Below are 26,723 nucleotides of genomic sequence, written 5' to 3'. Positions count from 1 at the left end.
TTTGCAGGTGTGCATTGTGACAAGCTTGACAGAAAAACACATGAGTGAAATTAGTAAGTATTCACTCTCTTTATGCCATCCTCAGTGGTTGTAACTTTCATCTTCTCTTACTTTTTTAGCACCACTAAATGAAAACTGGACATTGGCATGTTGTTACCCGTAGGCTACATGTAGTGAAATCTTAGCAGGTGAATGTTGACTTGGCTTCTTGATGAATGTAATGGAGGCCATGGGTTTTATAATCTTATATAGTAGAGTGGTACTAGTTCATAGATATAACAAGTGCCGCATGCTCTGTGCTGAATCAATATTTGTATCTGCTCTCAAGAAATCAATTGTCTTGCCTCCCTCCTGTCTTGTTATATCTTGTCCTACATATTGAGTTGGTTTCACCCGTAGAAAAATTCTCGGACTTTTTTCAGACTTGTGAGTTGTCAGGAATTAACATGACACAAGCAAATGGCAATTTAATTTGTTCCTTATGTGGAGGAACGTTTAATCTACATATAACATAAATGTGAGTTATTTTATACCAAAGATGTGATAAAATGTCCAAAAACTACATTTTTCCCCTTTGGGAATGTTTCATTTCAGCGTTTAGACTGGAAGGGCCGGCGCACTGGTGCAGTACTTAGCAGTGTTGTATAGTAACAAAGTAAAAATACTTCACTACTGTACTTAAGTATATTTTGGAATACTTTGTACTTTCCTCGAGTTTAAATTTTTTTGACAACTTTCACTTTTACTTCACTATATTTCCGAACTTAATTGCATACTTTTACTCCAACACATTTTCATTGTTCGGTTTAGTTACTCGTTACAACAACAAAAAAGGAGAAAGAGAAAAAAAAGGCAACAGTGTTTTGACCCCATGCATGTTATGCCTGCCCAAAATTCTATCTACTCCCCTTTTTTAGGTTTTAAGGTAGTTTTACAAAAAAGGTCTTCCTCTTCAGATGCCGTTCCCTCCCAATTCTTTTTTTCTTTTGTATAATGACCGGTTGTGTGTGCACCTCCTATAGCTTGTGAAGTACAGTAATCGTAACAGATTTTTTTCTTGGTGATGTTGGCCGCATTTTCTGTACTGAGTTATTTTATTTATTTTTTAGAAAGGTTTACAAAAGGGGTTTCAAACTGGACTCCCTCTTCAGATGCCAGATAAGCTTCAGTTTTTTCCTATTTTTTTCTTTAAATTTTGTTTATAATGATGGCAATAACAGTAGCAACTTAAGACCTTTTTATTTGTTCAGGTTTTTTCTTAATTTTTTAAATTTTCTTAATTTTCTTGGGCTGCTATGATTGTCACTGAGTTGCTTTAGCCTTTTTAAACTTACACTTTTATGTACTTCTTAACTGTGTGTTTCTATTGTACCTGTAAAGCGCTTTGTGACCCTGGTCTGTGAAAGGCGCTGTACAAATAAATTACTTACTTACTTAGCAGCCTCTTTTGTTTAATTTTTTTCTTAATGGTGTAAGGTACGCCTCATTTTCAGCACTGACCTTACTTGAAGAAGAAAAACTTAAAGGTTCACAAAGTTTGTATTTTCTGTCTAAACCTGGTCTAAATTTTGCCAGCACTTAGTTGTGTGTACATTTTAAGTGTAATTGACCTTCAAAGTTTACCAAAATATAAAAAATGTCACTCAAACTGCATTTGCCTTGTTTACTCTTTGCTTATACTTTTCATTACAATACTTAAGTACATCTATTTTTACAGTAATTCTCATACTTAAGTACAAGACGTTTCGGATACTTTAAGACTTTAACTCAAGTAACATTTCAGTCAGTGACTTGGACTTTTACCAAAGTCAAATTTTGGAGGGGTACCTATACTTTTACTTGAGGGTGAGATTTCAGTACTTTATACAACACTGGTACTTAGCACCTGTTCCGAAACTTGGCTGGAGCCGTACCAGCATGCATGGCTAGGTTAGCTGTGGATTCGGAATTCCCAGTAGGTGTGGGTGTGCATGGTTGTTTGTCTCTGTGTTAGCCCTGTGATGGACGGCAACCTGTACAAGTTGTACCCTATCATTCCACAGCTAGGATAGGCTCCAGCCCCCTTAACCTCGAACAGTATAAAGAAGGTAAATCGATGGATGGAGGTTACATTGAAATCAGGAATTTCATGATTCTATTTGACCCATCTCTGTTACAATACTTTGTATCCTCTGCCCAAGAACAGCTGGCTTACCCGTTCACTTGTTTTTAAACAAATTGTTCCAATTTAACAATTGAATTGATTGATTGATTGAATTGTTGAATTGAATTATTTATGTTTAAAGAACTAACGTATTCTTCAGAGTAGAGAAACTATGTTCCTGATTAAATATTAAAAAAAAAAGTATGAGACCCCTACACCCCCAATCTCAACAACCCCTCTCCCCTTTAAGACTAGCATCTTTCTCTGTTGCACATGAATGTGAGTAAAAGAAGAAGTGCAGGCAGTTGTCAAGGTGCCTGTATTGTTTTCCCCAAGTGTATTTGTAATTGTGAGCACTTTAAAAAACATACTCTTGTTTAAATTTGCATTAAAAGGTTGAGAAGCATTGCATTGTGTAGCTCCTCTTGACACCCGCAGACACGAAATATCCATAATCTACTTTAGATGATAATTTGTTAAATATCTAACATAGATGCGATATGTAGTTTAAGTGGTAAACCAAAAACTTGAACCCTTCCTGAAAATCTTCCTGAAATCTCAAGCAGCTGTGGCTCAGTGGTTAGAGTCGGTCATCCAATAACTGGAAGGTTGGTGGTTTGATTCCCACTCTCGCCACTCAAAAAAAAGATTGGTGATTTGAAGATACAGGCTGTTGGTATGCCTGCTAGGCATTGCTGCCTGACGCACCTCCACCAGTGCCCACTATGCTAATGTGCTCCCTTGAAACACCTATGGGCAGGAACGGGTCATCAGCTGGGGACCACCAGTCACAGATGTTTCGCTCCTTTAACCCCAGTACATCTCTTGGTGGCGGAGCGATGGCTGGTATCTCTACCTGCCACCCCCTGTTGATGCCCTTGGTGTTCTGCCCCCACCCTCTATCTCTCCTCCTTAGCCATAGCCAGAAGCTGCCCTTCTCTGCCTCCTCCGCCAGTTCCTTAATGGCTTTCCGGCTCCCTGCTCCTGTACAACCAATGTCTCGAAGCAGGCGAACTATTGAGGAGCCCATGAAGCCCCTACACCCCACCTCAACAGGGCATGTAATGGCTTTCCAGCCAGCCTCCTGACACTCTGCTGCCAAGTCTGCATACTTGGAACGCTTGCGTTCATTGGCAGCCTCCATCCCTTGTTCCTACGGGACAGTGAGTTCCACCATCAGGATGGTCTTGCTTGGAACTGACCACAAGATCAGATCTGGCCGGAGTGACAGCTGGAGGAATGTCAGTCCTTGTCATGGCTGAGGTGCCCTTGAGTAAGGCACCGTACCCCCATGCTCCCTGGGTGCTGTGAATGGCTGCCCACTGCTCCAGGTTGGTGTCTGTCTCTGAGTGTGGGACCCTGTGCATGTTCATGTGTGTGCCAACCTGGATGGGTTAAAAGCAGGGGACAAATTTCATGTGTATGCATGCCAATAAATCTGATCTAAAATCTTAAGCGCTTTAAACTAAATGAAGCTGGGAGAGTTCCATTTATGAACCGAATATTTGATGCCATCTTGTGGTAAAACATGACATTTCAGCAACCCGTCTGCCATTCCTTGAGACGGTGACAACAGCAAGATCAGATAAAACATCTAAATAAAGGTTGCTTAAGCCACAGTCATGGTGACCTGTATAAGTGGAGACTGTAATTTGAAGGAAGTTGGGCTCTATAGCTTCTGTTTTAAAAAAAAAAAAATTTGTTATGAGAAACATGTAAACACGTAGCACTCTCCTAACCATTTCATGGGAAGCTATCACGATGCTGGTGGTAGCTGACTATTTACAATACAAACACGAGTGTCATGGATTTTCTCATCTAACACTTATGTTCAAAACAACCGCATTTCCCAAACATGCTGAACTACCTCCTAATCAGTGGCGTGCTCAGACCTTTTGAAGGGCAGGGGCAGAAAGAAAAAAAAGGGCACATATAGCGCGTCCTCACCACTGTAGAGGGCACTTTAGACACATTTTATATGATGTACAAATGGCACATTATATAGCCTTAAAACAGATTTAACTAGACCGACTTTTCAGGTTAGTTTGCTGTCAGGATCGGCCTTCATGAGAACTGTGTGGATTTCAACGTTGGACTGTGAAGAACACAGTGAAATGGATGTATGAAGGAAATAAATCCCTATGGAGTCTGAGGGTCTTCCCCCAGAACATTTTCAATTAAGTAAATGCCATTTCCTGTATTCTAGTGCATTTTAACACCATATTAGCACCAGACAATCCAAACCGGTCCTGTGAGATATAGTTCTGGCTCAATATAGATCAACAAAGGGTCCAACAAAGGTCATTGGAACAGTAATGTGTCATAGTACTTCTTGGGTCCTAATAGTCTTCTGGAGTTTAATGTATTTTCTTCACCCAAGAGGGCTCTGTGATAAAAATCACATGGGGAACAAAACACATTTAAACTATTTATTTGGAACTACAGTAAAATAGGACATTTTTACACATCTTTTGGCTCCAAAGAGGGCACTTTAGCCCAACCGCCAATATAATTGCATGAAACCAGTGTTGTAAGGTAGCAAAACATTATGCTGTAACACTGAAACACTGGTTTCATGCGATTATATTGAACGTAACAGTAAGGTTCTTATCTTATCTCCCTGTGAGCTGAAATGTATGTGCAGTATTCGCAGCACAGCCTGTCATTCATCACCCTGTCTTTCTCCCTCTATCACTCATACGCTCGCGACGCACACTCGCGACGTACACACGCACATAAACATGGCGGCCTCTATTTCACCCCTACGCTCCTCCGTAAGGATTTGCCTCCCGTTAACCGCACACTACCACTGCTGTCTCGCCAAACTACGGATACACAAAAAATACGACAGCCAGAGGAGACATCTAAACCAGTCGGCGACGAGGTAAAAGGCACTGCGTTTAAAATACCGTTGGTCTTTGTTTTAAATACACGCTATCTCGCGGTATTATCCAGAGGTGGGACGCTCCCTAGCCGGTGTATGTCACGTGCCAGAGGATGGTGATTGACAGCAGGTTTCACCGTTCACTGTAGAGTCCGCTGTTGTGACGGACGAAGGACGATGATACTAAATTAAAGTATTTAATCGACAGTCTTAAAAATGTGTCAGCGTCTTGTAACACCGCCGTTTAATGCACTGGATTCGTGTGACCGGTTACGGTTATCCCGTTCACGTGAACCGCCGCAGGTGCAGTCACCGTTATCATTTAGCAGGATAGGAATGCCTCTAAATTCCACAACCACCATTTAGAATAAGTGGTACATTAGTATTATAGACAAGAAAATAGAGACGTAATCAAGGGCGTAACTTTGGGTCTACCATTGGGGGGGTTAAACTCGCAGCATATTTATTTATTTATTTAATCATTTTCTTGCTCGCTAATTTGCCATTCCTGTGTTAGAAATACATTGTGATACTTTTACTGATTTAGGCTACTTAACGTAAATGCAGCAGTTCACTATTTATGCCATAACGACACAGTAGTTAAATTCAGTGTTTAAGCACTAGCCAACATTGGCAGATGACAAGAACTTAAAGATTAATCAATTTCATCACTGTATTGGCACCTACATGCAGCAAGTGCATTATGCACAATGCAACTCTCGATACATCACACAATACAGGGTGGCACACTGGAGAGCAGCTTGCACCTTTATTCTGAACTGATTTCACATATTGCCCACTTACTATCACATTAAGATTGCTATAAATTAATAATAATATTATTAAAGGAGTCAGACCTGTTACTGATGGTGAACTTGTCTTTAATGTCGGGTGTTTTTCCAGAGCCACTAAAAAAAAAGCTGTAATCAAACCTCTGCTGAAAAAGGACAATCTTGACAAGACACAAATGAACAACTACAAGCCTATCTCAAATCTCCCATTTTTAAGTAAGATCATTGAAAAAGCGGTTTTTCAACCACTTAATTACTTTTTAAAACAAAACAACTGCTATGACACCTTCCAGTCAGGTTTTAGACAGAACCACAGCACTGAGACTGCTCTGACAAAGAGTTTAACAACATGTCTGAATACAGACGGTGGAAAAATGTCAGTCTTAGTTCTACTAGATCTCAGTGCTGCATTTGATACAGTTGACCACAATATATTACTGAAACGACTGGAAAACTGGGCGGGTTGAACAAATTTCACGGAAAAACATATGTTTTGACTGTTAAGCCCGGTGAAGATTTAACACATTAGCAGTCATTCCAGTTGTCAACGCCGCTTAAAAAGGTGATTTTCTTCTCTTCTAGCATTATCTTGACAGGAGAACCATGCCAACTTTGGATGCAGTTATCTTAGCGATAGCAATAGCCTCAATATACATATCGTTGGAAACTTAGTTTATGGCCGTTCATGTGAGCACAATAACTTAGTTTTGTAAATTTTACCAAAGCGACTGGTTTCGCCTTGCAGGATCACATATAAGGAACACATGAGGTGAACGTCTTGGTATGTGCAAGACAACATTCAAGATTTTCGCGCTAGCTTTGTGAACTTTCTGAGCAGCCGTCACAGCCCTTTTCCATCAATTTAACTCTCGTTAATCCACCTCTTAGCACAACAAACCCCAAAAAAGTGTGACTGTTTTGGAGCAAACAGCAACTTAAGATACAGTTCAGTGACATTGGTTCCACACAGTGATCCCTGGCACCCTCTGGCACCACTCACCAGGTCCAGCGGCTGCGCATAAACAAACTTTCGGTAGAGAAATTGGGTTGGGTAATACCAAGTAGTCGGTTTGGGGGGGGGGGGGGGGGGGTTACATTACAGATTATTTAAAACATGATACTATCTTGAAATGAAATGAATGAATAAAGAAAACAAACAAAAGTTATTCATTCAGAATTTTATGATATTTTTTGATGATTTGATTTGATGATATTGGGGGGGTTATATTAGCTGGATCTGATTTTTGAGGGGGTCGTGACCCCCGTAACCCCCGTGCAAATTACGCGCATGGACGTAATTCATGTCTTCAGTTACTACTGAATAAAACTGATAAAATATTTCGCCCCCGGGCTGTCTTGATATTGTAACTAACGCGTTCTTATGTCTTTTGCTTCCAGTGACCTGAGTAAAGTGTATGTTGAGTGTTGAGTTCTGAAGTTCGGCTTGATTCCAATAATTGTCTGAAAATTGTTAGTTGATCCATTAACTGACGGAGAGTTATTCCCACTTTGATAAGTATTTTATTTATGAATATTTTGTGTGGGGCACTAACTGTATGCTCTCATTGTATGTGTGTGATGGGCTGTCACAGAAGAGAGAAGATTTGAAAAGTGTTATTCTCCACTTGATCGCTTTCCCCCTAGTACTGTAAATAAGACAATATGCACAATATGACAAATATTGATTTTTCTACCATGGTATGGGCATCAGCTACCATGTTCCTGCTGCAACCCAATGAATGAGTGAAATTAGTGGGTTGTTAATGTTCTTTATGGCTCTAAATAAAGTAAAAGATAGTCGAGCAGTTTTGCCTAAAAATATCTATTTCCTACAATTGTTGCCTTCAGTGTTTGTGTAAAACACGTCAGCAGTGTGTGCTGTATTTATAGGCCTTCTTTCGTGTCTTTACAAACGTCCCCTCCAGGCATGCGGCTGTGGTGATTTCGGGAACAGAGTTGGCTCGTCAGCTCCACAGAGAAATCCAGCGTGACGTGGAAGAGCTGGTAGCACAGGGTAACATGAGACCCCACCTGGGAGTGGTCTTAGTCGGAGACGACCCGGCCAGTCGCACCTATGTTAGGAACAAGACCCGGGCAGCCAACATCCTGGGTTAGATATGAACAACGTGTGCCTTCTTGAACACTCTGTATAGTGTGTACGGTGCAGATAAACAAACCGGATAAGACATTCTTTTTTTCTTTTTATAGCAAAACTGATGTAGTGTGATGTCATAACACATGGACATGGCTACATTTGGAACCTGGTATATGTGTGATGTACACGTGTTCTCCAGGTATTTCCAGTGACACAGTGGTGCGGCCTAGCTCAGTGTCCCAGGAGGAGTTGTTGGAGCTAATCGACCGAATGAACCGCGACTGGAGGGTCAGTGGCCTTTTGGTGCAGCTGCCACTTCCAGGTAAACCACTGCTGAAGATGAGATTTCCTTAATAATTCAGCCTATGTCACCTGATCTTTGCAGAGCAGTTGGTCTAGATCCTGTACTTATACAGCATTTGCTTAGCTTTCTATAAGTGATTTGTGAATTTTGATGATGCCTAATTGGACATCTGCAGCGTATTGCTATTTCAGTGTGTCAAATGAATTTAGAATATGTCCTCATTTTGAGTGTGATGTCAGCAGCAAGATTATTACTGAAAAAACAAACATTGTTGGTGAACACAGCGTCACCATGCAAAGACAGGTTGCTTGCATTAAGTTCAAAATGAGCAAGTGTCTTTCTAAAAACAACTTTTTCAACTTTTGTTATGTTGTCGTGTTTTTATTTTCAATTAAATATACTCATCTTGAATTTGTTGTAAATATTGAAACAACTTGCAGATCACCGCATTCTCAACCCCCCCCCCCCAATATTTTTTGGAAACAGTATTTTATATTATTGATATCTATAATATATGTATGTGTGTCTAAAAAAGCATGTGGTGCAAGTATAATTTGTGGTAATCAGCATTTAGTCATAATGTCCATGACATCAAGGTTTTAATACCAACATGCAACCTTTCTGATCGCTACCTTTTCTAGAGCATATTAATGAGCGAGCAGTGTGTAATGCCATCGCTCCAGAAAAAGATGTTGACGGCTTCCATATTGTGAATATTGGGAAGCTGTGCCTGGACCAGAGATCCATGATACCTGCGACACCTGCAGCTGTCTGGGAGATGATCAGAAGAGCAGGTAAACCACCCAATTTTGCAGCAAAAATAAACCACTAGAGGGCACTACAGATCAGTTTAAATGAAAGAAGCTTTTATGGTGTAGTTTATGATCGTTTAGAAATGTTAATATTTCTTAACAGAAGCTGTTTCAGTTCTGTAACGCATGCTGCAAAGTCATCATATTTCCACAAATGTTAAATGTTGAGGGACAAAAAAAACTGATTTGTGTTATTTTCCTAAAGTGTAGAGCTCACTACATGGGGCTTATCAGCATTTTTACTTCCTAAAATCTCTCCACTGCACCATTCAGCTGGGCCAGTCATTCATACTCTTGATCAGAATATTTTCTCAACATCTTCACAAAGTTAATGATTTCTTTGCTTGATTATTTGTTTTTTTGTTGTTGATGTTTAGTTTTAAATACATTTTTCTACAATCAGCTCACATTGTTACAGGTTATTGCTACAGATTTTTCCAGAAATGTGCGAAAGTATTTTTTAATCAAAGGATTTATTTTCTAACATTCTAAAAACCTTCTGACTTTACTGAGGATACTTTGAGATACTCCCAAGTTGTCAAATTATGGTTTGAGAAAATTGGCTGGCATGGGAAATGAATGAGAAAAACAAAGACAAGAATGCATTGTTCATTGCCAAGAGGAGCTAAACCTTCAGTCAAAACTTGACTGCTATTCATCAAAGTTCACTAGGTAACTGTTGCTGATGGGTGGTGTGGTTTTGCATTGCTCAGATGCTCTGCTAACTGCTGCCAGGAATCGGAGATACCTAGACCACGAGAGGGCAGGGAAGAACCTTTGTGATGTTGGAGGCTTTTTTGACTGCATAGTTGGTGATGATAAGTACATACTTTGGAGAAGTGAGAGACCTTGATGGCTCTTTTTGCTATCAGCAATCTGAACATTTTTGTAATGCCCTTCCCTGCTCTGTGTTGAAGCTACGTAAGAAGCTCTGTTACAGTCCCAATGTGAAAATGTGTTGATTTGAAGAATGAAGCTTGGGCTTGCATGAGCTCAGGTACTAAAATTGTTATGTATAGCAGTCAAGTGATTTGACTGATATATCCTACCTCATCTGAATGAAGAACTGAGACAGAAAGAACAAAAAGGTTTGGTATTAATATTGGAATGGTATATTTAAATATCTCACTTGCCTTTAAAAGTATTTGGCACCTCTTGGTTTCTTCATTTAGTCTATATCTCCTGCTAACTTGAGTCTGATCATTAAACTAAATTTAACAGCAAGCCTGAGGAAACAGAATATTAAAGTTCTAAATGATAATGGTTTCTGTTTACACAAATCTCAAATCAGTGTTAGATAATAATCACCCGACTAAATGTCACAGCAGCAGCAACTGACTCCACACACATAAGATGAGTGTCCAACATCGCTTTGGTAGAAGTTTAAATCACTCTACTTTGTGGAACTGCTTTAATGCAAACAAAGGTGGAGAATTTACAAGTATGAACAGCTCTTTTCAGGTCAAGCCAAAGCATTGTAATGGGTTCTTGTCTGGACTTTGACTAGAAAACCTCTCTTTAAAGGTACTTTTGAGCACGAGTGGCCTTTATTTTGAAAGGAGGTGGAGAGATGTGGGGTGGGGGACATACAGCGAAGGGCTCCGGCCTGGGATGCCATCCGCATTAAGCTCCGTCATTATACGCACACGAAGCACCTGGTCAACACCCCCCCCCCCCCCACCCCTTGGTTTGTGCAGGCATTGAAACGGTGGGAAAGAATGTCCTGGTTGCTGGTCGCTCCAAAAATGTTGGAATGCCCATTGCAATGTTACTGCATACTGATCGCAACCATGAACGCCCCGGAGGTAAGAGATCTTGTCTGTGTGTGCATGTGGCTTTATTTGTGCTATCTGTGCAGGTGAGTTTGTATTGTAATGTGATTGACGTGCTGCTTTCAGAAAAAAAAACTGAAATGAAATGAAATTGCACCATCTTGGTTTTCCTTAAAGGACATTTGACACTGTTGAGCTTTTGTCAGGATATGAACAATAAACAAAGGCTTTAATGACTCCTCGCCTTTTTTGTCAAACAAAAAAAGTGCTGATGCATGTCCTGCTGGAAGCAAAAAAAACAGGGAGTGTGAAAGAAATGTGCTGGGCGAAACCTTTGGCACTGTGCGCCACTGGGAGACGGATCAACTCCTTATAAGGGCATAGGAAGAAGGAATTGGATTTCAAAAGGCAATACCTGTTTGGATTAAGCAACAAGATATGCATCCCAGGTTCAGCAGGTTAGATCAACAGAAACGTGTAATCAACTCCCGCATTTTTGCACGCCAAGAAAAAGTTTCATCAAGATTATGAGATTGCCTGTGGTCCCAGTTGTCTTTTTGCTAAAAGAGGAAAACCTAAAGAAAATGCTTTCAAGGCTTTGTCATAGATGTGGTGTGCTTTACTTTGGGAAAAGTGTGTGATTTGCACCTAGCTTGTGACATCTGCTCGTCAGACTGCTTTAAATGAGAACCGTGAACCATCTCAAAATAATGAAGAAAAGAGGAAAAACCTGTAAATGTAAGGTGAATGTCCCGTATTAGCTAGCAAAAACTTTTCCTAAAGGCGTCAAAGTTCGAATGTCAAGTCCTTCCCAAGTTCTTGTTACTGTTAGCTCGTCTCAAACTAGTGAGACTTGTTTACGTACCATTAAAACAAATGTAGATCGTAACATTGTGTAAATCATTTGCCAGCAGACATCTGTGTCCTTATCTGACTGAGCAGTGAACATGACACCTGTGGCCCCACAAACTTAAAAAAAAAATAAAAAATTATTATGAAGTGATGTGAGGTTTTTTTTTTTTTATCACAAGTAGCTCTTGTGCTGAGACGACAAATAATGAACTGTGAGATTCACAAGTTGGGAAGTTTTAAACAGTTAAACTAAAATCTGTATTTTGTAGTTCATATCATATATATCTGTAGTTTATTTGAACCCTAATTTGAGAAACACAAGAACAAAGGAAATAATTTTCAGTGTCTTTACTGATCAACTTTAATTGTATTTAGAAAATGAACACGAATCTGGAGTTTGATTGCAGAATCACTTGAAATAAGCTGAGTGAGAGGCAGTGGAGGACAGAAAAGTTGAAAAAGTATCCCAGCAACACCGTTCTGGAAGATTCTACAATCAGCAGATTAACTGATGACAGGAGAGGGTGCCTGAATTAGATATAAAAGGAACATCAAACAAGGGCTTAGTCTTTCTAAGTATGGATGGGTCGTGGCTCTCTAATTTGTGCCAGTTTACTAGAGAATTATTGATGAAAAGGTTTTGAAACCTTTTAGTATCTACGGTACAATATACTGAGAAAAGATTAAGGAAGTCTGGGGAAATCTTGCTGCTGAAAGAACAATGTTGAAATAAACTGCTAGATACACTTGTTCGTCTTAAATGCTCAGACAGACATAGGACAAATCAACTGGGTAAATCTACTCTACTTTACTGTTGCACTTTTCGAGTTGGCCACCCAAAGTGCCGGTACAGGCAGGTTTATATTCCATTCAAGTCATATGGTAATGCCTCTATCTTATATTAGCTTGATAAATCTTGGGCTTGACTGTCGGCCCTGTGTTTTGTCTAAGTGTGTAGAGGCTATCCTGCAGTCTGTGTTTGTCGTGGTAAAGGTCAGTGCAACTGCAAAGAAATGAAAGGACGTCAATTAGAAGTCAGATTTCCTAGTTTGGATATAAAACATTCAACAAAGTGAGCCCTCTGGGGTCTACCCCGCCTCTTGCCCAATGGTATCTGGGATAGGCTCCAGCCACCCAACGACCCTGAACTGGATGAAGCGGGTATAGAAAATGGACGGATGGACATTAAACAAAGAACTGATAGAGTATCAATCTAGAGTGGCAAGATTGTGTTCTTTTGAGTTTGTAGTTAACTCTTATACCCAAATATATGCTCTCATGCTGCATGCTACAATGCACGTGACAGAGTACTAAATGCCCTTTTTGTGGCTCATCTTTGAATCAGTTGTAGTTTTACCACAACTATCCCCTCTGCAGGCAGTCGATTAGCGCCTACTACAAGTTGGTTGGACACTTGTTGCGGCATGATGGTCTTTTTCTAAGTCTGTACCAGTACCCTCTATTGTTTTTCATCAACCTCATGTGTTCAAGGAAAAGTGTTTGAATCAAAAATGAATGTGAGGTATTTTTTTGTACTATTGAACTGTACCAATAGACGACAACGTGTCTTTTATCTGTGTCTTATAATTGGACGCTTGGTTGGCTTTAGATGTCATCAGTTGAATGATGGGGTTCGTATTATTTGTTTGTATTATTAGTAAAAAATGCTCGTCAAGTTTGATAGATTACATTACAATTACAATACTACACGATGAGTAAGGAGTCATGTTAGTTGTCAGTTAGGTGTCAGTTGCGTGCCAATTCTATGTGGCAGTCACTGGGTAAGTATCTGGTAACACTTAATCACTGTAAGAACTTGTTTATGTGGTGCAACCTTTTTGAATAAGGTGAAACTTTGTACACCTGCGGCAGCCAGCTCTTAGGTTTCCCAAATTTGACACTTCCAGGGGTGCAACACATGCCTCGACAGTTGGTGTGGATGTTTTAATGTAAATCCCTATACCAAAATTGTGTGTTGCACTCGACTAAGGGAGAAATACTGCAGGATAGAGTCATGAAAAACAAGCTAATATGCTATGCTGAGGTTGTTGACATGTTCCTTTTTAATTAGTCTTGGATGTTGCCTTTATCGTTTCTTCATATTTTGCTTGATGCATGTGCTTCTATTATTTTGATACGGCAGTTCTCACAATATTGCACCACTCTCGGTTGCAGGACAGAAAACATGAGAAAGTGACAGTGGAAAGACATTTCAGTATGAATGAGTGTTGTTTAAGTTTTCTTGGCTGGATTTAACATTACTGATTGGAAAAAAAAAAAAAAAATCTATGTGACTTTTTTTACGTGTTACCTGATAACAAAAGTAATTTGTTCTGCTACTTGTCACTGTATTTGTTGCTCAGCACAGCTCTTTCAAAGTTGCATTAAAGAAAAGGACATATTATGGAAAAATCACTGAAAGAGAATATATTTGTGGGTCTGAAGTCGGTGCCAACTGAACAATAGAGGAAAAAACCCACAAACCTGACATTTGGTTCTAAGCTCCCCCCAGGTTGGAAAATATCTCATTCAACGAGTCATTCAGATTCACAGTGTAAAGTTCTGTTTATATCATTAAGTCCACCCCATTTTGCTCAGCCTTGACCTCTTAGCCCCGCCTGCTCAGAAGACAGTGGCCCTCATTTATCAAACTTGCGTAAGACGAAAAACGTGCGTAGGTCGTGTGTACGTTCTTTTCTGCGCAAAGGTTGGCATTTATCAAATCCATCGTGAACGCAGGAAAGATGAAATCGCCACGACAGGTCTGAGGCCGGTGTACGCACTTTTCCATTTTGACTTGCGGTGACTGCAATACAGCAGCGTCGCTATTGCGTGCTCAGGAGTCGCAACAAATCCCTAGGTTAAAATTACAGACTTATCACTTCAAAGAAGGCCCATGTTTTATTTGACTTCAACATAAATATAAACATAAACGCAAATTAAATAAATTAAACAAGTACAACTCCGTAATTGGAAGAATGATGGCTCATTATTCAACCGCGCACCCTCACACCGAACAGGAGAGGCGCTTTAACACTGCGCATACGCGCACGCATGCCACTGTGGAGAGGTGTATAGGGCTCCTAAAGCTGGATCTGTCTCTCGGCTGCGGGGGGAACCCTATCCGCCCGAAAAGGTATGCAACATTATTATTGCATGTGGGGATCTCCATAACATTGCCCAAAAAAATGGAGTGCCATTTCCAGATGTACATCCAGAGGACCCCGCACCCAGAGATCCCTTCCACCTGCCTGCACAGCCAAGAGCGCTCAGGAGGAGAGAGGAACGTATTCAGCTATTCTGACTTTTGGTAAGCATTCTGTTATTCAAGGAAAAAAGAAAGGAGAACAAGGATTTCTTTCAGCATTTATTCTGTGACTTCAGTGTTTCATTTATGTCTTTCAATGTACTGTCGATAGATTGCATGGTGTGTGTTAAAGCCATCATCCACTTCACGATCTCTGTTTGTCTTTCTAGGACCCCTGTGGTTAACACGGCTGGCCAGTGTGACGCTGCAGACCGGGGGGCAGAGGCAGAGGCTTCGGATGTTGACGGGGCCGCGTATTCGTCGCGCGGGTCAGGTTGCCCGGATGCCACTTCGGATTCATCTGTGAATGAAAAATATTAGTTTGATTAGGAACCTCATTTGTGTTGAATATTAAAGCAACTGTTTTATTTAAACGTCTTGGGTGTGCAGTCATTCTTAATTCTCGAGCTCTAGCATGGGCGCATCAGTGTCAAGTTTCCCTGGCACGCCCGATGAGGACATAAGTCCGATCAGGCCAGCCACCCTCTCCTCCAAGGCACTCAAATCCAAACCTGGATCGGACCCCCCCCCGCCGTTTGTGACATGCTGCGTCGGAGAGCTGCGACCTTCTTTTTTTGGCCAATTTCATATCGGACCACTTCTTCCTGATCTTAATGGAGAAAAAGTAAAACATCGTTCAATTTTAGATTTAATTTCATCTGGAGTTTATCACATTTTATTGACCATCACAGTGTAACAGCATTTCTTTGCCGCCTTTCGTCTATCCATGTCGCAAATTCTAGAGGTGCGGCCTCTCAACCCCCTTTTGTAGAAGGCGTGGTTAGGATCATTACGATGGATTTCAGCCGCCGGATTTATCAACAGCCGCTCGGTTTTATGATGGGATTGGTGTGGTACGCATGTTCTGTAAATCTCACTTGAGCCTCTGCGTACGACGAGTTCTCCGCTCATATATACGATGCTTTCTACGACGGCTTGATAAACGAGGGCCATTGTGTCCTTAGCCAACATACAAACATACATAAACTAACTCTTCACTGACATCACCTGATAAAGCCTGGATGCTTGAAAATCTCCGGGAGCTCCCTGGACAGGGTCCAAACTGATTTAGTTGCTTGATTCTGTCAGAGACAGTAAAGTTCTGCTTGAAAACGTTCTTTCTTTTGCTTAGCAGTTGCCATGCTTAGGAGAAGCCATACCCAAACCACACCCCTCGGTCTCCGCCCCTCAAACCTGTTGGTCTCAGGATAGGGGTTTTAATAGGGGTGAGAGAACAACCACTGTGGTTAAACCAACAGATGTTTTGACCACAGCCTGTGTCATATGCTTCAGTAACCCCTTAGGATAATGTGCCAGCTTGTTTAAAAAAAAAAGGGTTGTCATGTTTTGTGTAATTGTAAAAATAGAATAAAACATTGCAGTTTATCTTGCAAGCAGCCCTGCAATTTGGAGGGATTTACCAAAGATCCTGCAGCTAGTTTTACCTCCTACAAATCTCAATAAATCTTGTGTTCCAAATAACTTTCACACACCTTCCAAATATAACGGCGAGGTGACTTACAAATATATGTGCATACCTTGGCCTACCATTTGTGACTCTGAAAGTGCCTGGTGGCACATGTTTCTCTGTCAGCATTGTTGAAGCTCATTTGTTTGCATAAGCCACATTCCCGAGTCCCCTGAAACATCTATAACACATGCTGTGAAATTGAAATATTTCACTGTTATTTTCAAATCACTTTGTCTATACAAGATGACTGGATTAATGACCCCCCCCCCCAGTAAGATGTAAAGGCATCTTAAACTAAACTCAAATAAAATACGGAAGAAAGGTCCAAAGTTTGTATGATTTAAATCCTTTGTATTGCGTCATATTGTGGCTTTAGATTAAATTGTCCATGTTGGATACCTTTTGTGCTCTACTATTCCCTAAAAGACAAATATTTAAAAGTAGATCAATACATAACAGTAATATTAAGTATTACAAAGCTAAAGTTTAAAGCTAAAGCTAAAGTCCCATTTTGTTGTCTGTTCGTGTTTTATGTCCCAGACAGATTTTAAATCCCCACTTTATGACTGAGTAAACAGATTTTATGTCCCCACAAGATTAGTGTTACAAGTACACGCACATTTCATCTGGTATGCAACCCAGCGGATTTGATGTGCTGGGACTTGCCTTTCCTTCTTTCTAATTCTTATCTTCTAAGAATGCGTCCTTGTGTCATGGCTTTTAATCTTGTTCCACACCTCTATTATGTGTGCCCGCACAATGAGAACAGTGTAGGATATCCTTGAAGTTGCAGGGAAACGGCATAGGGTTTATGAAATAGCAGGTATTTGTCAGGACTCCAGCCACACTGAGTAGGCGGCAATCGTGTGCCTGCAGATCTTAGATAAAGATTGTGCATTCCCAATATTTCATTTCCTCATTGTTTAATTTATGTTGAAATCAAGTATAAATCTTTTCTGGTTTTTCTTAACTTGTAAGAGATCCGGAGACTCGGATGTAAAGTAAAACAGTATTTTCACTTGTGCCTATGAAACCTGTGCCAGTAGTACAATAGAACAAGCTAAAATAAAATGGCTAAAATAGCAAGGTTCCTGGTTTCAGTCTAATCTGCATCTCCGCATTCTGTGGAGTTTTTTGATGTTCTCCTCGCTTGTGTTCTCAAGTTTAATTGTTTATTTTGAATAGACTGTAAATGGTAAATGGTCTGGACCTTGTTTAGGTTTTGCAAACTGCTTTAGACTGTGTCTCTTCACCCATTTACAAACACTTGCATAGCACCTCTTATTATATATAATTGGATTTCTATACGTGCAGCCCTTTTTTTCTACATTGACACACCAATGAACATGTTGTGGTCATTGTGGGGTTCAGTGCCCAAGGCCTCTTCGAGGTGTGGAGGTGCTGAGGTTAAAAATGGCCGGCGGATGACCATGTGTCTCGGCTGGTAGAGTATTAAAATTCCTGATTATATCCATCAGCAGAATATGATCAAATAGTTATTTTTCTTTCTAAGAGATCAATATCTCATGACTTTATACAGGCAGCATTAATCCAGAGTTCTCTGCAGAGCAACTCGCTATGGAAAAGAGTAAATATTCTAGTCTATTTAACCCTAAAGTCTTTTTACCTCCCAGGGGATGCCACAGTTACCATTGCCCACAGATGTACACCGAGGGAACGTCTGAAAGAGCTAACAAGCCTGGCTGACATCATTATTGCAGCCGCAGGTAATTATCATACATGATATGTGTCTTAAACTATCATGCTTGCTCATCCAAAAACCAATACAAAAACATTGCTCTAGTTGATGGGTCTGCACTATTAGCAAAACAGCCCACACCCGCAGTGCACCCAGTGGGCATAATCTGCATGCTGTTTTAACTGTATAGATGCCCCAGTCGTCTCAGCTGGTGGAGGCGCTGTTTATGGATTATATATCCCCAATTCCTAAAAGGTTGGAGCACTGTGTAAAATATAAATTGGATCAGAATGCAATTATTTGCAAATATCATAAATCAATATTTTGTTAACCATAAATGTAGAAAACGCATCAGATGTTGGAAATCAGACATTCTACTATTTCATGAAAAATATTAGCTCATTTTGAATTTGATGGCAGCAACATTTCTCCAAAAAGTTGTGACGGGAGCAACAAAAGGCTGGTTATAGGAAGAAAAAAAGAAACAGCTGGTGGAGCATATTGCAATTATTCAGATTAATTGGCTACAAGTCAGCAGCAAGAGTGGCTATAAAAAGAGCACTTTAGAGAGGCAGAGTCTCTCAGAAGTAAAGACTGGCAAAAGTGCTGCAATTTAGAGAAAAAAAGAAAAATGTCTAGAAATTGTCAAATTATATAAATTTCAAAATAATGTTCCTCAACATTAAAATTGAAAAGACTATTTCTATCCCATCATCTGATGTACATAATATCATCAAATGATTCAAAGAATCTGGAGACACCCCTGAGGGAAAGTGAGACATGGCCTGAAATTAGGTCTGGCTGCTCATAATCTTCTGGCCTTTGGGCAGCACTGCATGAAAAACAGACATGATTTTGTCATGGAAATTCCTGTATGGGGCCAGGAGCACTTCTCGAAATCCTTGTTTGTGAACACAGTTCACTCGATCATCCAAAAATGCAGGTTGAAGCTATATCATGCAAAGAAGAACCCATGTGTGATGCAGAAACATGGTAGCTTTGTCCGGGCCTAAGTCTCTGGCTTATTAGCGCTCAGTTTAAAAGCCTGCATCTCTGATGCCATCGGGGTGCATTAGTTTCTATAGAACTTGTAACTCGCCCATTAGGAAAGGCACCATCAACGCTAAAGGGTACATACAGGTTCAATGAATACAGTGGAAAACATGCGTCTGTCCCAACTTTTTTGAGATGTGTTGCTGCCATCAAATACTAGATGTTGGTCAGATGTCTCACTTTCATCATTTTCTATGTTTTCTATGTTCTCTTGTGAATAAAACATTGGTTTATGAGATGTGCAGTCACAGTTTCTTCAAATTCTGTTGTTTGTTGTTTGAAATTTGTCTTGAATAAGTTAGTTGTGTTACTGCATATAGAAATCAACTTAGAGGTTTCTGTGTGTTACATTTTCACTCTGCCTCTTTTATGGTTGCAAATTACAACTTAATTGAAGCACAAAAGTGATCTTAGACACCAGGAATGTGAGATCGTTAATCCATTTGACAGATTCTTCAGTAACACGATGCCGCTGGGAGTGTCAAGCTGAATTTTCATATTTATTAAATGAGCTTTGTGGTGGTGAAAGCATGGCAGAAAGTATGATTAGATTAGCTGAGCGTCTTCTCAAAAGGTTTCTGATCTAACAATTAACAGTATTTAAACTCTGTTTACTGTTTGATGAACCAAACACCAGCCAGATTCAGAGCTATTGGAAACTAAGTGTAACTTGGCAGTTAGTGCAGGGTTAGTCACTGAGCTCCCTCAGTTTTAAAGCACTGTGGATGGACAGTGTGTTTTTCTGTTGTTCTTTTTAATTCCGACTCGATACCGTTGTTGATTAGCTTCAGTTGCAGTCTGTAGTTAAAATCTAGGGAATTCTTGTTGGCCATTGTGAAAAGAGACGTCACTTAAATAATTTTCTTACTTTCAGACTCTCAGCTATTTTCTTGTTTAGATATGAAAGCTTTTAGGTCAAAGATCAAGTGCTACATGTCCCGGTATGAGAACCTGTGATGGAAAACAAAAAAAAAAATAAGAATCTATCTATCTTTGATGTGAAAAACAGATTGATACTGCAGAACAATTTGTCTCAGCCCTGATACGGGCTATTTAGATTGCAATGTGACTGTCATGGTGGCTGATGAGCGTCGTGCTGGCTGCTCATCAAGGACTTATTTCAGTCATTTCAATTTTTTTTTTCTGTATCTAGGTGTTCCTGGGCTGATCACAGCAGATATGGTGAAAGAGGGCGCAGCAGTCATTGACGTTGGCATAAATCGCATCCAAGACCCGAAAACGGGAAAGGTCCGACTCGTCGGTGATGTGGATTTTGAAGGTAAAAAAAAAGACAGAAAGGCAAACCTTTACTGAGATTGTTTCAGAAACTTCAGTGTGTTTAAAAGTTTGTTTTTATTTCCCTATCTGCTGACAGATGAAAATGTGACTCTTTTATTAGATTCTCTCATTCCATATTGATAAACGGCTGATACCTGTCCACATTACTTGGATCTCTTTGATTACCAAGAGCAATGCTTAATTCCAAGTAATTTGTTTGATTTATTATAGGAGTGAAAGAAAAGGCGGGTTTCATCACACCTGTTCCCGGAGGTGTGGGTCCAGTAACCGTTGCCATGTTGATGAAGAACACTGTGACTGCTGCCAGAAATGCACTGATGCATTAAACACGTCATATACTAATGCTTCACCGAGCAAACAGCTTTCAAAAGACACATTTTGATGCATATGCAGACAGTTTTGCCAAACATCGAGCACAATTTTTATTTAAACACTTTGTGAATTTCATAGCTGCTGGAAAAATCTACTCTATAAGTACTGTGTTTATATTATTATTTATTTAGATAATTTTCTTCAGAGTTCGCTTTTTAAGAATTTATTTTTTCTACTGAAGTGGTTTGGTTCATTTATAGCATTCCAGAACAACTGGAGGGGAAAAAAGTCATAATAAAAAAGAGTTTGTGCCAGTGCCTCAGTCTGTTTCTGTATGCTTTATTCCTGATTTTCAGATGAATGTTTTGGGTTTGGAAGACTACGGGACAACATCCAATATTTCTGGACTTCCAGTATAACCAGCGGTTATCTGAGCTCAACAGTAAATGCTCAACAGCTCTACAGATTCTACACATTTGTATCCCAAATATGTGTTGAAGAGTTTAAATCAAAACAGAGCTACTAAATAATATCTTTAATACCTTTTCTTAAAAAAATTCTCTCCACTAGCTTGGCCTCAGGGTCAGCATTTTCCTTTTTCTTTTTGGTTGTTGCTTGGTACGGTCCTCGTTGAAATATCTTCTCATTGGTTAGAATATTTACAGCACATAGGCCATAGGCCTTACTAACTTCACAGATACTCTTTCTGTTGTGACGTGCGTGTGAAGTTGGTCCACTGCACTAAATGCAGCAGTTTCACATAAAAACTGGTCAAATATTTTTTTAAGGACTGATAAATAGTTCAGCAGAGCAAAGCGTTACCATCTTACAATTTCTGTGCCTTTGGTGTGACACTACTAAGTTTTGGACATGTGGACAAATTCACCTACTGCACATTCTCTTGTGAGTAGGGATGGGAATTTTTAAGAATTTAGCAATTACATTCCATTATTGATATCGCTTATCGATTCGGTTCCTTATAGGTTCTCTTATCGATTCTCATCCAGTTAAATATAGTACAAACGGCTTTGGTTGCAGTAACACTTTCATTTCAAGTATGCACCAACATTTTATCTATTTTGGTCTCTGTCATTTTACTTTTCCCTGCCTCGATGAAAGGGGTAGCCACAGGTATGCGGGAGCCTGCCTCTGCTCCTGCCTCTGAGCCTGCGTCACTCTTGCAGTCCTCGTCAACTAATGTTAATATCAGTTGGAAATTATTCATACAGTATGTCGCTAACATTACAATCTCTCTCAAGTTTTGAATGCAGGCAAGAGTGACCCCCCCCCCCCCCCCACCCTGCTGGGCGGGCCGGTTGGACGGGTCGGAGGAATGGGGGGTCTTTCATTAATAATATTATCATTAGTGTTGTTGTTGCTATTAATATTAATATTAATATTAGATTTTCAGCGTGAGAAATACAATGTGTGGTGGGAGTGCGTGATAAAAGACCGATGCTCAATGCTCAATGAACCGGTTCTCGGTTCCCATCCCTAGTTGTGAGACTGAGCTGCTTTGAGATTTTAACCAAGCAAACAGGCTGCATTATCCACTGTTTGGTTCGCTGTTAGTTAGCTGTCAGTCAGTTTATATTAAATTCAAATCGACTGAGACCCATTGAAAAAAAATCATGTTAATTCAACATTATTGTTTGAACTAATCATATTTTGTCACTTGAAAGGAGAAGAGGCACAAATTTCCTGACTTGGCAAAGATGAAGACCAAAATTCAGTCCTGCGTCAGAGGGAATTCTAGTTTCAGTTACATAAAAGCATATCTGAAGGCTTTTACAATTCTTGATAATATGATGTCAACTGTTTAAGCAATCATAACTGAGATGTAAACTACAGAATTACAACACTGAGTCTATGCAAAGGAAATCCACTTGAGCCTGTGTTTGCAAGTGTTTGACAGAGCAGAAGTTGACAAGCTGTCGGCGTACTAAAGACTGAAAGACAAAACTTCGAACAGTACATTTACTAATGATACAAAGCAAAGGTCAGACCCCAGGTAGATTTTTTTCACAACCTGGCAAACCAGACTTTTTTCTGGTTATTCTAGTGAAATGATGCAAAGGAAATGGCTTACAACTGATCTATAAGTCAATATTTGCTGAGTATAATAGGCAAGGCATCTTTATTTATATAGCGCATTTCATACCACAGGCAACTCAATGTGCATAATAGAGAGAATGAAACCGAGGCTTTTGCAACACCTGTAATCATCGGTGAAGCAACCTTTTCATCAAGCGATGTGGAATCTTCCTAAGAAGGAACTACTTTTAAGAAGCCTCTAGGCAATCACGTGACCCCCACCACCACAATCATCCAAAAGCCTGTAGACTTTGTTTCTGCATGCAGAGTGCCAATCAAAGAAAGGATGTGAGGCAGGTGGACTTTTTGGAAGGAAATTCTTTTCAGAAAGCCTTAAGGATGTTGATTGGCTGGGGAAACCTTCTCAGAGGTTGGGTGCACTGTATATAAAGCCCAGCAAAAGTCTGAACAGGAACACAGATCTGAGCAGAGAACTTCACATTGTCAGAAGAGAAGATGTTTACACAAAGACAGACATACCTGGAGAAGGGTGAGTTTTTGCTTTATTCTACTTTCTACTTTTAAACTGCTAAAATGAGGTGATAACCATTGATTTTAGACTTGTAATTTGTTATATACCTGCACCTTGATTAAAAGTAAGATCGATGCACACTGATGGCTCTTGATAATAGCAACCTAATCGAAATGTGGAGTTTGGATTGTGAGGTGACACAAAGTTGCAGGCAATTTTTTAAAGAATATTACAAGAAAACCTCCAATACTACACTGGTACTCTACATATTTTCTGATATTTCTCTCCGTGTTTTCCAGCTTTCCTGCCAGCAGTGACAGTGCTGCTTCTCCTGACTACAGATGGGCAGTCTGCTGTCCTGAGTAACAGCCCACTGACCTCAACAGCTCCATCTCTCTCAAATGCATCTCTGACTACTCAGATCACCGGTAAGTGTCTTCTGTCTGAGGCTTTTTCTAAACTTTAACATACGCTGAGCTCGGGATAAGATTATCTGCGACTTAACTGAAATCTAGAGCCTATAAAATGCTAAAACATCCCAATGCAGCTTTTATTGTACAAGCAAGAGACCAGCCTGTCTTTAAATGTATTTAAATTGCTGAAGGTCTGTGGGAGAAAGTTGTTTTTAAGGGTGCCTAAATTGGTTTGTTTTAGTTCATTAATGCATCAAATAATACCTATTTTGAAGAAATAATTAATCTTTCTCTTTCTCTCCGAAGGCAACATGGAGGAACCTCAGGTCCAGAGGATACACAGATCATGTGGGAGTGAATATTCAACATATTGTGGAAACGGTGGCCAGTGCATGTTACCCCAAGACAGCGAGAAGCCTTCCTGCATGTAAGCTTGAATGTGGTTTCACAGACACAGCACGATCATATTAGTTATGATCAGTAAAAATGTTCCTCTCGCACATGTTGGTTCCTGTTCACCTTTGGAATGCACTCACATATTTCTCCGGTCTGCAGCTGCACGTCTTCATACGATGGGCCACGGTGCATGAATTTCAGTGACCGCACTTACACTCCGCCAGAGTTAGAGGAGGTGATTGCCATCAGTTTTGGGGTCATCATGATCGTCTTCCTCGTGGTCATTATCATTTACTGCTGTGCCTATAAGAGGTAAGAATCTAATGGCTTTCTACTGCACTTATATAAAAGTATTCTGGCACCTAGGAGTACAGAAATCTATAGATCTTTATACAGTTTGCTTCTTGCGGCATTATGAAAACTGGTGGCTTGCAGAAAATGTATTGATTTGTAACCAAGGGTAAGATAATAACTTATAACTGTGATGTGTGTTCGTTTACAGATGTGTAAAATCAGCACCACTGATAAAATCGGCATCATCTGAGACTTCAGTGTGACCTCTTCAGCTCCCTGCTCCTCCTCATCATCTTCATCTCTGTTGCTATCACCATTTAAAGCCAAAAAACTGTAAAACAGGACACAACTTTGCCATATAATCCACAGCACAGAAAATTTGACATCCTTTGAATACACATGCTGTTGTGTGAAGTGAGGAAATCTGAACCAGGATAGCTGTATCACACCTGATGGAACATCGTATGTAAAAAAAAAAAAAGCGTCACTGAACAGTATTACCATTAAAAGAATAGGAGTGGCCCGAAGACGCCTATTTATTGTAATGTTTTGATGATTAAATTATTTAGTTCTTAGTTTATTTAAAGTTTTGTAATAAATTCATAGAAAACGAATATCTCTGTGTTGCTTGAGTTTCTGTGCACTCACATATTTGTGTCATTTGTGTATTTAAGTCATTAGTTTGGTAAGTGGGAGGCTCAACATGTAGTTAGATTTTTACTTCGATTATGATTAGATAACCATAATGTGAAACATAGAATTGGAAATTGGTGTACAGTTGTTTGACTTTTACTTATTATTCCTTTCAAGGGTTAATGCTCATTAATCCACTGACAAACTGAGAGAGATGTCTATTAAGCCTAAAAGTCTCCCAGAAATCTGACTACACAGCATTTTATCACCAAGCTGAGATGTGAATGTGTTGCATTCAACAGTTCAAACTTGCTCCAAGCCGCAGATTATAGCCACATAAAAATGTGATTTCCCTTTCAAACTGAGACCCGATGCATCATGGAGTGTTTTTCCAAAGATCCTGCTTTGAATAGCGGTGCAAAAGTCTTGAGACGTCCCTCATTTTCATCATATTTTTTTTTGCTTCCAAGCAGCCAGATTTTCAGAAGTTCTTTCAAAGTTTTTCTTTGGACATTGGCTGCTTTGCCCCTCATTTTCAGTCAAGTTCCTACCTGAAGGTAAACAGCCACTTTTTAAAGCCACTTAACACTGATCTATGAATCATTCAATAAATAACAAGGCTCCCAACTCATGGGATGAACCAGTGTTGTGTTTTCATGTAACATTCATAAAACTAAGTAACTCCTTTGTATAGACACGTTGTTACCAGCAGCTTGTCACACAAACATATACTTTGTTTCCATGTCCTTTGTTGCATCTACAAAAAAATGACAAAGAAAACACAGTTTGACAGGGAAAGATTGTTTTTGTGCCAACAAGGTGATTACCAAAGAGCTATTAGCCGAAAACTGGGCCCATCTCAGCACTGTGTGCAGTGTTTACTTAAAACATTTGAGGAAACTGGATAAGTAGAGGACAAGAAGTGGCAGGCCTAAAACAAACATCCACAGCTGAACAGTATCTGAAAGTTATGAACTTCAGAAAAAGGAAAAAAGCCAGCTGAGATCTGACACAGGACCTGGGAACTGCATCTGGACCTTGAGTTGATCTATCTCCTGTTCACTTCAGAAAGGGTCTCCATGGAAGGGTGGCTGTCAAGAAGACATTCTTAAAGAGGGGACACAGAGAGAAAAGGCTCAGGTATGCCAAATGGCACAAAAAGTGGACTGAAAATCAGTAGTAACAGGTCTTATGGTGGGATGATACCTCCCCAGAGCCCGGACCCCAACATTATTGAACCAGTGTGGGATCATCTTGAAAGAGGAGGAAGCCAACATCCAAAGAAGAGCTTCAAGAAGCCCGGAAAACTATTCCCAAAGACTGCTTTCTGTTAAATGACAAGAATGCTTGGCTAAGAGGGTTCAGGCTGCGTTAAAGAATAAAAGTGCTCATAGAAATCCGTTTTTGCCTTATATTCTGTACTTCTATTTATGTTTGAACGTGTTATCTCCTGTTTTCACAAGATGTTAGTGCAGTACTGTACAACCAATAAACCACATTTTAACGGTGTCGTATATTTTTTGCAGTTTGATTTGTAGCCTTAAAATAACAAAACATAAAAACATAACCTTATGTACTCTTTTGGCATGGTTAAAAATCACTAATGTCTTAAAACGTGATATTCGGT

General features: G+C 39.9%; 2 protein-coding genes across 3 annotated transcripts; both read left to right on the top strand.

Annotated features, from left to right (window-relative positions):
- The first annotated feature begins 4,874 nt into the window (after positions 1 to 4,874).
- On the top strand, positions 4,875 to 21,116 carry mthfd2l (methylenetetrahydrofolate dehydrogenase (NADP+ dependent) 2 like). 2 transcript variants are annotated; one of them, XM_075467518.1, is made up of 8 exons: positions 4,875 to 5,027; positions 7,744 to 7,928; positions 8,113 to 8,235; positions 8,859 to 9,011; positions 10,727 to 10,834; positions 18,066 to 18,158; positions 20,337 to 20,462; positions 20,693 to 21,116. In XM_075467518.1, the coding sequence occupies exons 1-8, from the start codon at positions 4,885 to 4,887 to the stop codon at positions 20,806 to 20,808; spliced, it is 1,047 nt and encodes a 348-aa protein (XP_075323633.1). In that variant the 5' UTR covers positions 4,875 to 4,884; the 3' UTR covers positions 20,809 to 21,116. The 2 variants fall into 2 exon arrangements, with proteins under 2 accessions (XP_075323633.1, XP_075323635.1); XM_075467520.1 differs by lacking the exon at positions 10,727 to 10,834.
- A 2,125-nt stretch (positions 21,117 to 23,241) lies between these two features.
- epgn (epithelial mitogen homolog (mouse)) lies at positions 23,242 to 25,077 on the top strand. Its single transcript, XM_075468973.1, has 5 exons — positions 23,242 to 23,378; positions 23,660 to 23,788; positions 24,080 to 24,200; positions 24,329 to 24,481; positions 24,672 to 25,077. The coding sequence occupies exons 1-5, from the start codon at positions 23,345 to 23,347 to the stop codon at positions 24,724 to 24,726; spliced, it is 492 nt and encodes a 163-aa protein (XP_075325088.1). The 5' UTR covers positions 23,242 to 23,344; the 3' UTR covers positions 24,727 to 25,077.
- Positions 25,078 to 26,723: the final 1,646 nt, after the last annotated feature.

This window comes from Odontesthes bonariensis, chromosome 6 (genome assembly GCF_027942865.1).
Source record: "Odontesthes bonariensis isolate fOdoBon6 chromosome 6, fOdoBon6.hap1, whole genome shotgun sequence".
Lineage (NCBI taxonomy): Eukaryota > Metazoa > Chordata > Actinopteri > Atheriniformes > Atherinopsidae > Odontesthes > Odontesthes bonariensis.
The sequence above is the reverse complement of the archived record's forward strand: the minus strand, read 5'-3'. Positions and strand labels throughout refer to the sequence as shown.